At 42.1% G+C, this 12,734-nt stretch overlaps 1 protein-coding gene and 1 long non-coding RNA gene across 3 annotated transcripts in view; one reads left to right on the forward strand and one right to left on the reverse strand.

The window, feature by feature from the left end:
* The window catches only part of LOC142748727 (uncharacterized), a 145,287-nt gene that overhangs the window by 125,953 nt on the left and 6,600 nt on the right, over positions 1-12,734 (reverse strand). The gene's annotated exons all lie outside the window — the stretch shown is intronic.
* The window catches only part of FGD4 (FYVE, RhoGEF and PH domain containing 4), a 100,736-nt gene that overhangs the window by 66,689 nt on the left and 21,313 nt on the right, over positions 1-12,734 (forward strand). For both annotated transcript variants that reach the window (XM_075855926.1, XM_075855927.1), the window contains exons 3-5: positions 6,326-6,494; positions 8,660-9,302; positions 12,393-12,479. In XM_075855926.1, coding sequence (XP_075712041.1) covers positions 6,326-6,494; positions 8,660-9,302; positions 12,393-12,479 — 899 coding nt within the window. The remainder of the gene's footprint in view (positions 1-6,325; positions 6,495-8,659; positions 9,303-12,392; positions 12,480-12,734) is intronic.

A 12,734-nucleotide genomic window follows, 5' to 3' on the forward strand; every position in this document is an offset into this window, starting at 1 on the left:
CTGACCTCTGGGACCATTACAAAAATAGAGGTGACCCAAATCCCTGTTCCTGGTGGCCAGTCTCCCTAGAAATGAATAGGACTTTTCGGGACCATTTGACTGCTTATGACGATTCTATCCATTTCGATATGTTCTGACCCCTCAAGGGTTTCGGAGTGTGGGCCCTCAGCTATCATACTTTTTTATAGGTCATAAGAATCTTAAGGGGAAATGCTTCCGGTGGAGTTGTGGCAATCTGTAGGGCACCCAAATCTTTTCAAGTACAATAAGACCCCAACCTATCAACAATAAACATGTTCTTCCACGCAGTGGTGTACAAATAGAATGGGGGTCCCCAAATAGAAATAAATTGGGTCCAATTCGGGTTCTGCTTGACACCACCACACTCCTAATGACCCGGGACAGAAAGTCCTGGTGTCTCCATTTTACACTTCCCTGTATGCTAAGATTGCAGCCCCCGTAAAGACTACATCTCTGTGCAGCTTTTTCCAAGTTCTCTTGTAGACTGCAGCAGGTTTTTCTCTAGCATTCCCTTGTATTTTAACCCTTCACGTTTTCCATACCCTGCTGTATAGAAGCAACAATACCGTATGATGCTGCCACCACCGTGCTGTACAGCGGGGGCTGTTTTGTGATGTCCGAAATGCCCAATTTTGCTCTCGTCAAATCTTAGCGCTTCTTTTCTCTCGATTGCCGAGTATTTTCCCTTTGTCGAACTGTAAATAAAATGTCATATGAGTTTTCTATCCCCACTATTACCACTGCGTGTCCTTGTACCCTAGAACGAAAGGTGACGATTGCTAGCCGAAGTCCCTGATTTCAGCATATGTATGGCATGCCCCAACTCTCTCCCATGGCAGTGGAAAGAAGGATCGGGCATGTTGTATTTCAACATTCCCGATCCTTTGTCCTTACAGGAGATGAGTCTCTCCCAAATGTCTGGCCCCGGCTTATTCCCCTCTCACCATTGAGAACACATGAACGCTGAGCCAAGCCTGCATGTGTATGGGGTAGTCGGGAGAAATAGCTGTCGGCCAAACGAGCGGTCGGCTGTTTGGCCACCTTAACTGGTTGGTTCAGTGATTGATTTAGGTGTCATAGTAACATTATCTTGTGTATATATATATATAATATGCAGACCAGAAAGCTCTTTGTCATTCATCGCGATGATCCTTTGACCTTACACCGCACATGAAGCCTTTCACATATTTGACACACGCAAATTACCAGTCGGGGGCTCCACCTTAGCAGGACGGTTCTGACTCAGCAGGGTGGAGGAAGGGACAGTTTTGACCTACGAGATGTCAGCCGTAGATGGATAGATTGGAATCCACATAGAGCAATAGCCACATCCAGCAATAAATGTAGACACAGGATGCCTGTCCCCGGCAGCCATGTGCGTTTTCAGTCCTCGTTTCCCGGTGTTTGGGTGTGTAGCTGTAATCTTTCTAGGTAAAGGGTAATAATTGTAATTATCATTTTACAATTTCACACACCATGTATTTGGGTGTATTATTGTAAAGACTTTGTGCTCCCTGAGTGCAGCATGTAATGGGCAGCGCTGCACAAACCCTGGGGCACTTTATATATATATTTCTACTCTCCTCCGTTATTTAGATATTGGTGCCGTTATATTTGGCGCCCGATATTTAAATAATCCCCTCAACTGTCAATGGGGTGCGTACTGGCAAGGGGGCGTGTAACATCGCTGATACACTGTCCAATCATCTACGGACAGTGTTACAGCAAGAGCTAGAGAGGAGAGCGTGTGTGTGCGCACGCTCTCACTTTTCAGCTGTCGGCAGACAAGGACATGACTGATCTCCCCTTGCCAGTTCGGCAGACAAGTACCAGACTGTGTGATCTCTCACGAGAGATCAGTCTTGTGCTTGTCTGCCGACAGCTGAAGAGTGAGAGCGTGCGCGCGCACATGCTCTCCTCTCTCCAACTCTTGCTGTAACACTGTCCGTAGCTGGACAGTGTCAGAGCCATAGTAACATGCCCCCTTGCCATTACACGCCCCTTTGACAGTTATTTAAATATCGGGCGTGAAATATAATGGCACCGATATCTAAATATCGGAGGAGGGTAGAAAAAAATGTAAAGTGCCCCAGGGTTTGTACAGCCCTGCCTATTACATGCTGCACTGAGCTGCTCATGTAAGGGCAGGTGAAAGGTTCTCTAAGGGTTACAGTACAGTTTCTACATTGTAGCAGCTCGTGTCCGATATGGTGCTGTTAATGGGGGTACCCTGGCTGTCATTGTATCAGCATGTTAATTGGCTACTATATAGCATTAGTTATGTGTTGTATGGCAGCGTTATTTATGTGTAGTGTATGGTTGCATTAGTTATGTGCGTAGTATGGCAGTGGTATTTATGTGCACTGTATAGTTGCATTAGTTATGTATATAGTATGGCAGTGGTATTTATGTGCACTGTATACTTGCATTAGTTGTGTGTATAGTATGGCAGTGTCATTCATATGTATTGTATAGTTGCATTAGTTATGTATATAGTATGGCAGCGTCATTTATGTACAATATATAGTTGCATTAGTAATGTGTATAGTACGGCAGCATTATTTTTGTGTACTGTATGGTTGCATTAGTTGTGTGTATAGTATGGCAGTGTTTATGTGCACGGTATGTTGGCATTATGAATGTGTATAGTAAGGCAGCTTTATATATGTGCACTGTATGGTTGCATTAGTTATGTGTATAGTATGGTAGCATTATTTATGTGTACTGTATAGTTGCATTAGTTATGTGTATAGTATGGCAGTGGTATTTATGTGTACTGTAAGGTTGCATTAGTTATGTGTATAGTATGGCAGTGGTATTTATGTACTCTGTATGGTTGCATTAGTTGTGTATAGTATGGAAGTGGTATTTATGTGCACTGTATGGTTTCATTAGTAATGTGTAAAGTATGGCAGTGGTATTTATGTCTACTGTATAGTTTCATTAGTTATGTGCATGGTATGGCAGCATTATTTATGCACACTATGGTTGCATTAGTTATGTGTATGGCAGCGTTATTTATGTGTACTGTACGGTGGCACTAGTTGTGTATAGTATGGTAGCGCTATTTATGTACACTATGGTGGCATTAGTTATGTGCATGGTATGGTAGTGTTATTTATGTGTACTGTACGGTGGCACTAGTTGTGTATAGTATGGTAGCGCTATTTATGTACACTATGGTGGCATTAGTTATGTGCATGGTATGGTAGTGTTATTTATGTGTACTGTACGGTGGCACTAGTTGTGTATAGTATGGTAGCGCTATTTATGTACACTATGGTGGCATTAGTTATGTGCATGGTATGGTAGTGTTATTTATGTGTACTGTACGGTGGCACTAGTTGTGTATAGTATGGTAGCGCTATTTATGTACACTATGGTGGCATTAGTTATGTGCATGGTATGGTAGTGTTATTTATGTGTACTGTACGGTGGCACTAGTTGTGTATAGTATGGTAGCGCTATTTATGTACACTATGGTGGCATTAGTTATGTGCATGGTATGGTAGTGTTATTTATGTGTACTGTACGGTGGCACTAGTTGTGTATAGTATGGTAGCGCTATTTATGTACACTATGGTGGCATTAGTTATGTGCATGGTATCGTAGTGTTATTTATGTGTACTGTACAGTGGCACTAGTTGTGTATAGTATGGCAACATTGTCTGTGTGCACTGTATGGTGACATTATTTCTTCACTTTATAATTGGGGCCCTAATAAACCTAACGTGTGCATCTCTTGGTATATGTGTAAATTACAGAATGACTTGAGTGTTTCTAGTATTTGGCTGGATTTAATCGCTCTAACATACGGTTACAGATCACTGACATTTACTATCTCACCACACAGAAGTATTTGTATATCATTATTCATACTTGGTCCTGGGAGGGGTGCCATTTCCTCTGAATGGCCTTTTACCTACGTCTATAGAAGTTCTAGTGCAGCGGGCCCTTTTTATTGGCTTTTATGTTAAAGTTTGGTGAAGGCAAAACCGTCTGAGGTGTAAAATAAATTTGTCAAGAACTTCTCAAGAAAGGAAACCAATCCCTGACCATAGCATGAGACGCCGTCTGGATTTTTATCAGGTTCTTTTGTAGAATAGAATATATAAAGTCCTCCTCATCGAGTGTTTGTTAAAGAGCAATCCTCCCTCAAATAAACGTAAAACAAATGGCCTTCTCGCTGTTTGTTTATATCTGTTCCTAGGAAAGCTGGGTGAAAACTAATGTCCTCCTTTACAGCTGCCATAAGGGTTGTCACCCAGTTTTCCCTGACCAATACATGAATGATCTGCCTCGTTGTGTAGTAGTAATAATTACAATAACAATTAATATTGCCACCATTACAGCCCTTATATAGGTTGTCTGTGTCGCTCAGCTGTCCCAGGCCCCTGAATGGCAAATCTGCCAAGTCTATGACCGTCTGTGTGCAAGTTTTGTGATTTTGTTTTACTTATTTTCATTGATCCAATGCATCTAAAATAAAAAAATAAAGCAAATCTGCCGATAAACTTGATTAACCCCTTAATGACCAGCCTATTTTAGACCTTAATGACCAGGCTATTTTTTACGTTTTTCCATCGTCGCATTCCAAGAGCTATAACTTTTTTTTATTTTTGCGTCGACATAGCTGTGTAAGGCCTTGTTTTTTGCGGGACAAGTTGTATTTTTTAATGGCACCATTTTGGGGGACATATTATTTATTGATTAACTTTTATAAACTTTTTTTTGGGGGGGATAGAAAAAAATCTGAAATTTCGCCACTCTTTTTTGCGTCCTAAATCTACGCCGTTTACCGTGTGATATAAATAACACAATAACTTTATTCAGCGGGTTGTTACGATTGCAACTATACCAAATTAGTATAGTTTTTGTATGTTTTACTACTTTTACACAGTAAAAACGCTTTTTTTTCAAAATTATTTGTTTTTGTGTCTCCGTATTTGAAGAGCCGTAACGTTTTTATTTTTTCGCCGATGCGGTTGTATGAGGGCTTTTATTTTGCGGGAAGACTTGTAGTTTTTATTGGTACCATTTTGGAGTAGATGCGACTTTTTGATCACTTTTTAATCACATTTTTTTAAAGTCAGGATTCACAGAAAACAGCAATTTTTCAGTCGTTTTTTAGTTAATTTTTTACGGCGTTCACCGTGCGGGTTAAGTAATGTAATAGCTTTATAGTCGGGGTTGTTACGGACGCGGCGATACCAAATATGTGTAACTTTACTTTATTTTGGTTTTTTGATAGTAAAGCATTTTGTAAGGGGAAAAGCTGGGTTTTTCATTTTTATTTCACATTTTTTTTTAATTAACTTTATTTAACTTTTTTTTAAACTTTTTTACTAGTCCCACTAGGGGACTTCACTATGCGATCCTCCGATCGCTATTATAATACACTGCAATACTTTTGTATTGCAGTGTATTACTGCCTGTCCATTTAAAACGGACAGGCATCTGCTAGGTCATGCCTCTGGCATATCCTAGCAGGCAGTTGCTCCAGGCAGACCTGGGGGCTGTTATTAGGCCCCCAGCTGCCATGGGAGACACAGACACTCGGCGATCATATCCCTCCCTCTCTCCAAAACCACTCAGATGCATCTGAGGGGTTAAACGAGTGAGATCGATACTAATATCGATCTCACCCGGCAGAGCAGGGACGCTCCCAGCCCTCAGCTGCCTCTAGCAGCAGAGAGCAGGGAGATTTGACAGCTCCCTGCTCCGTTTACTTATTCCGATGCCGCGACGTAAAAAGTCTATGGCATCGGAATAAGGCCCGTTCGTGACCGACGTAGAAACACTATGGGCCGGTCACTAACGGGTTAAACATCTACCGTTTTGTGTATACAGTCCCTCTGCAGACCTATGTGTTTCCATGGTTACAGACTACAAACAAACCCGCAGTCATACTCCTTTTCATCTCTACCCTACTTCTTGCTAACCTACCTGAATGTAAGGCTGTTGGGCACTGCCCAAGTGCCCAGAGCATTAGGAAGGGTGTACCGCCTGCCACCCAGAAACTGTACCACATATCTTTATAAGGGTCAGAGCGCCGTATTTTCTATATGGAGATCCAAATCCCTGCTTCCCATTAGAGTTATATCATAACATTTTGACTGCCTGAACCACCCCTAGGTCTTTCTATATGGAAATATACATCTAGAATTCTGTTCAATGGGAGCTGTATGTAGTGAGCTCCCCCTAGGGGTAGTTGTAGGCAGCCCGAATTTTTTCATTCACATTTTTGTTCCCTATAGACTCAATCTAGGTGGCTAATACTGAGTTTTATTTCGGTTTGTGACAGTACCACCAAAGCCTACAGATTTGCCAGCCTCTCCATCAATATACAAGAACCAAAACCCTAACTGGAGGACCTTTCCTCGGGGCCGTCCCAGGATGGATGAAGGTGCACCTCTGACAGGAGAGAAGTCGAGCAAGATCTCAGATCTCATCAGCCGGTTTGAAGGCAGCAAGTTAGTATTTTGTGATCAAGTACCTATTCAAGTCAAAATAAAAACTTGTCTATCACATGTATGAGCTGTAAAAATTGTGCTCCCTGCATTTACTGTCCGGTCTCTGCCATTGAAATGTGGGACTCGCACCCGACCCCTGCCCTGCCTGGACGGATCCAGGCGTTCAATGAATTGGGAGGTGACCGCACCTGTGCAACTCTCTCCATTGATTTTTATAGGAGTTCCGTAAAGTAAAAAATGTATCAAAAGTTGCAATTTGTGCAAAAATCAAAAGTTAAAATTTGCACTGCCCCGACACTTTTAAAAGGCGGGGCCAACAGGTGCCCGACACATTAGCGGATGTATATTAAGACGGGCATTTAAAACGCCAGTCTTAAACTTCTGTACCTCTGTGGGAAATGCAACAAATGTATTAATAGGCGCACACCTCTTAATACATTTTGGGCATCTTTGGCTGTCCATGCAACAGAAATTCAAATCTATGCCTGATGTGAACAGGTGTAGATTTGCGCCATAACTTACGCCAGTTTCTGTCTTAAGTTATGATAAATCATTTGTTCGGTTGGAAGCCCCCTCTTTCATACCAGAAAACTGGCGTAAACCTTTTAATAGATTCCCCCATCTACTACAATTTACGCCGGAAAAGGCACTTGGACCACAGAAGATGCGACAAATTTATCAAAGGATGTGCATTTCTTAATAAATTAGCCGCATGTTACTCGTACAGGCTACATACTAAGACTGGCGTATGAAACACCAGTCTTAGTAAATTCCCCACTAAGTTTTTTTTAGAGGGGAATTTTTTATAAGCTGCAATACCCTTTTTCAACACCAATCTTTACATTGACACCAATGCAACAGCGCCACCATCAAGAAGCGTTTATTCAGACCAGATATTAGTCTTCGAACTGGAATAACTCTGGAGTTAACCACAATTATGAATTAGTAAACGCCTTTTTTAGATCAGCAAGAATAACGCTTTAATGTGTTTACCCCAAGAAAACAGTCGCTACAATCTCTTTAACGCTTGGCCCCGTGCTAATGTAACACTTTCAGAACTGAGGGCGACAGGTTACGGCGTCCGTTATCTGTTGGCATGCTGCTCGGTGTATATCCTTGTTCTCAGCGAGGTCCTTCCTCTGTACATGTGGTGACATCTAGGTGGAGCTGAGGAAGAGCCACTGCCTTCCTATGTAGCCTTTCCTTTCGGTGGTGTCTTAGCACCTGGACACCGACCGTTTCCTTTGCAGAAATTCTATTCCTGCCTATGATGAATTATTGTAGAACACACGTGGTTGGCCGGCTCGGTGCCAGAGGACTAAGTCGTGTATGTGTTTTGTAACCATGCAACTAGTCCGTCAATGCCTTCACAGTAAACCAGACGTACAAGGAGCAGACTAGAAGACATTCTAGATGATGTGCCGTCATGTTGTTAATATCATTGAAACTCTTGGAGGGTACGGTTTTTCCTTGCGGAGATCCAGCTGGTGTAGGGGGTCTTACAGGCCATGCTTCGGAAATTGACTTACATGGTAGTTACCTATAGGTGGCACTAGAGAGACAGTTTTCTTCTTTCTGGAGGAGAACTAATTTGCATACTTTCCCAGGAAGCATTGCCTGAAAAACTCCCTACACTAGCTGGATCTCCGCAAGGAGAACCAGTACCTTTCATGATCTACTTCTAAGGCATCTTACCAGCTAACCAGTCCCTGGACTGACGAGGAGCAAAAAAAAAAAATCGAGAACAGTGCGGTCTACACATGGGTGTCTCTTATTTGACGGATATCTTTTGACATGTTTCAAAGCTCTCTAATGGTTAGACATTCACTTACAGGGGGGGTCGTCTATTGGTGGCACTAGAGAGACCGTTTTCTTCCTTCTGGAGGAACGCTAGTTTACACATCAGTGAAATGATTGGACGACCTAGTCACATGATGCAATTATCATTATTATTACTGTAGTGCATTTACAACACGGAGAGGGGCGCTGCTTATCTATCTGGGGAACAAAGGATCAGGCTGGTTACGATCCAACCCTTATTACCCCAGACGAGAGAGTACATAGGACTTTTGGGCTATGTCCATAAATATTTGAGGGCACTGAACCTTGAACCGGTAATTAGTATCCAGTAGTTCACACATATTGTATATTTTTGTGTCTTTCAGCCCAGTTGACACCAGAAAAAGTCCAGATCTGAATAATGGACCTAATCACAGGACTGTAACTAAAGTAGTTACAGTCCTTCAGCCAAGGCCATTTACCGAGCACCCCCTTCTCCAAAAACAATCTGTAAGTCTGGAGATCAGTCAAGAAGAGCCAAACCCAAAGCACAATGGCGTAGAAGGCCCCGACCCGCTGGAGTATGTTGAAGATGAGACACTACCTTTACCTGGGAATAAGATTGAGACTCAACCTCTTCCTTCTAAAGCCCAAGAACCTCCAACTTCAGGATCTCCTATTCATGGTCCAAGAGTCCCACCACCTTCAAAATCTCCTAATAGGACACGAGCCTCTGGGACACCATGTTCTCCACCTACAGAAAGAGAAACTTCTTCTCCTGGATCACCAGGTCCATCACCTTCCACCAAACAAATCTTATCTCCTCCTTGTGAAGATGCAACGCAGAACCACCTAAGTGGAGAAGAACCCGAGACCACCAGGGACAAACCTTTACAGCCCAATCTTAAGGGAATTAACAATGAGGGGTACCAAGAAACTGAACCCCCTAGTAGATTATCATCAGAAGAGAACGATATAGATGGCAATACCAGCATCAAGTCCACCTCAAGTCAATCTGAAGAAGTCAAGGTACGTACAATGACCTTGTTATTCCTAGTGATAGGGGTTCTCTAGGACATGTAGCAGAGTTGAGATTGTGTCATGTAGGAGGATGAATTGGTCACTATATGTTGCTACATGATTTTAGATTTCAGACAATTCGTCTTAGATCAGAGAGTTATCACAGTCAAAAACAGTGAAACCCGCCCCCCCCCCAATTTTTTTTTTTTTTACAAATCCAGCTCTGCTTCATCTGTCGTTGCAACGGGAGGTGCCTGGATTTCCTAATCTAGTTAATACATTTGCATTGTTTGTTTGGTTGTCCTTATGAATCTATGTTCTGATCTCTGTGTAAACAAACAGTCCCCCCCTCCGAGTGCTGTTTTATGTGTCAGAGTATCATTGACTTTCTGACGAGAACAGTAGAGAGTTGGATGGAGATGTTGTTAGAATGGCAACACCATACTACAGTTTTGTTTCAATTCCCCACCATTTTCAACATCCCTGCATGCTATCAGTGAATGGAAATATTCTTGTTTACCAGCACATACCTAACACTTCACAGCTGAAGTTTTGCTACTGTTGTGTCCAGTCTATATCAGACTACAGGCTGCTACATTTATGTTGACTGTTACTCCTGGGTTGATACAATGTGCGATTTGTACTGCTTGTATATTTAACTCGCACAAGATCACTTGTGCACACGACCGTGCCCGTAATCATGGCGCGTGATTACGGGCACGGCCGGCCGTTAACAGCCGTCCGCATATACGGGCCGTGCTACCATTATCAAGTATGGTAAAATAAAAAAAATGTCCTATTTTTTTACGCCAGGTCTACGTAAATATAAGGGAAGGTGTCCGTCGGCCATAGAAATTAATGGGTCCGTAATTACGGACGAAATCTACGGTTGTGTGCAGGGGGCCTTTAGACTGGAAACAATTATAGCAAAGCCACAGTTGTGAGAAATATTAAGTCTGTACAGGTTTTCAGCATCTTGATGTAAGAAAGACTGTTCTCATTCACTGACAGCAAGCAGAGATATTCGAAATGGTAAGGAATTGAAACACAACGTATAAGGGAAAGCTGCAGAACTTTTCATTATATGACGATTGAGATTTATTTATTTTAGACAGGACAATCCTATTAAAGGGGTTTTGCATTTTGGATAATCCCTTTTGGTTAGGAGAGGCCCCTGATGATGAACTGATCACATGGGGCCCTGTTGTTAAGACCCTCAGTGATCGGCTGTCATCTGTAAGGCCTCATGCACACGACCGGGTTTTTTTGTCTGTGTGCTACCCATGCTATCCCATTCATTTATATGGCCCCATGCACACAACCGTGATGTTCACGGATACTTGTGGCGGCCACGAATCCGGGACGCAAAAACTCAGGACATGTCATTTTACTGACCGTAGTTGCGGATCATGCCGTGTGATCTACTCTATTACAGAGGGTATTTTGGGGACAAATGGACTGCAAAAAACAGACAACGCATCCGTGGTTTCACGGACTGCATAATTATTACGGTCATGTGCATTAGGCCTAGGTGAATTGGGCAGCAAGTGTTCAATTCACATGCAGTGCCCCCACAGGGGATATGAAGTATTACACAGTTTCTATTGAAATCAACGGGCTGTTCTTTTAATAAAGATAGATTTACCAGGTTCTCTTGGTAAAGTGAGAGACCCTCTTTAAAGCAGCTCCCTGCTAATTGAGGAGGGTCCTAAACAGAGTCCCTACTACCAGCTCAAATTAGGGTATTGCAAATAGGTTTTTATACCACCCTGCCCCTTCCACCATTTTATACAACTACAACTCCCCCTGTTATGCTCGGTTTATAGAGGACTACTCCCCCCTCCCCCCAGGACTCATCCTTTAGCACTGTCCAGTATGGGCCTGGACTTCAGATATGCCTGGATATTCCCATTAATTTCATGGCTATATTTTTGAAGCTGGAGATAGACAAGCACCGGCCTGGCAATTCCCCCTGCAGGGGATGCACAATCTGAAACGGAGGGGGGGGGGGGGGGGGGGTCGGATTCTCCCTGTAAAAGCAAATCGGAAAATGCAGTCTACAGAAAATAGGACATGCTGAGTGTCTCACTTTTGTGATTGGCTGTGCGCTCTCTACCGTGGTCGCTCTGTAGAGATTAATTATCTTTGTGAACCGCTGTCAAAAGCTATAACACAGGAGCGAGTCTAAGAAGAAAATCTCATCCCGGTATTTGAGGCTATAAGACGTGTTTCTCCTTCTATTAGTAAATGTCTTGGATGAGCCGTATGCAGGACAGATGCCGCCACACATACAGCACATGTGTAACAGAGAACAGTTTTCAGATGTAGCAGAGCCGAGCCACGTTTGTCATTAAATGCAACTTTAATGTGCTCTCTGCGGTTTTACATGGGACTGCAGGTAAACTTACTAAAATGAACAAATGATACATCTTAAAATAATAAAGTGAAAAACTCTGCTACATCTGTATAGCCATAATATAATGGGACTGTGGATGAAAAAATATGTCTGTTCTGTCTGCTAACTGGTTGTATGAATCATGTTATATATGTGGTATTAAAATGATGAAAATAAATGATATGTGGATTCAGATCCATACGATGTCCTTGGAAATATTTGAGAAAAAGCAGTGATGACAGAAATGGCTGATAACGGGAAACAATAGAGTGTATCCTCCCGCACAACATAGACTGTAATGGCGGCCACTAGTGGAGGAAAGATGGAACAGGCTGTAAATAAGAAACAGCTGAGCAGAATCTGACAGCCGGGGATGACTGGGTTTATATTTATGGTGATTTTTATATTATTATTAGACATGAAGATGCCCTTTAAGTTATACTTTATGATTCCTGTTTATAACTTTAGAGCAGACTCTAAATATCTTCCTGGACAGGAGCTGCGCAATAAACAAGTCAGAATTCCTGTGGTTTGTGGATTATCATTCGAAGAGTCAAGTAAATGTCAGATGACCTTCTAATTGGGAAGTTGTTTTGAGATGTTGCAATGTCCTGCTGCTTATATAGAAGCCCAGGATCTCATTAACAGGACACCAGATCAGGGCTCAATATCACCTCATAAAACAGAACTTAACATTTTTCTAGGAGACAAATGAGCAGAAACTTCATAACATCGCCAATGAACTTCTACAGACAGAACGAGCGTATGTCAGCAGACTGGAACTTCTGCAGGTAATAATGCCTCTTACTATGTTCTATGTATAAGAATATAACTACTGTAATACTGCCCCCTATATACAAAAATATAACTACTATAATACTGCTCCCTATATACAAGAATATAACTACTATAATACTGCTCCTACATACAAGAATATAACTACTATAATACTGCTCCTATATACAAGAATATAACTACTATAATACGGCTCCTCTATACAAGAATATAACGACTATAATACTGCTCCTATATACAAGAATATAACT

This window comes from Rhinoderma darwinii, chromosome 3, assembly GCF_050947455.1.
Source record: "Rhinoderma darwinii isolate aRhiDar2 chromosome 3, aRhiDar2.hap1, whole genome shotgun sequence".
Taxonomy (NCBI): Eukaryota; Metazoa; Chordata; class Amphibia; order Anura; family Rhinodermatidae; genus Rhinoderma; species Rhinoderma darwinii.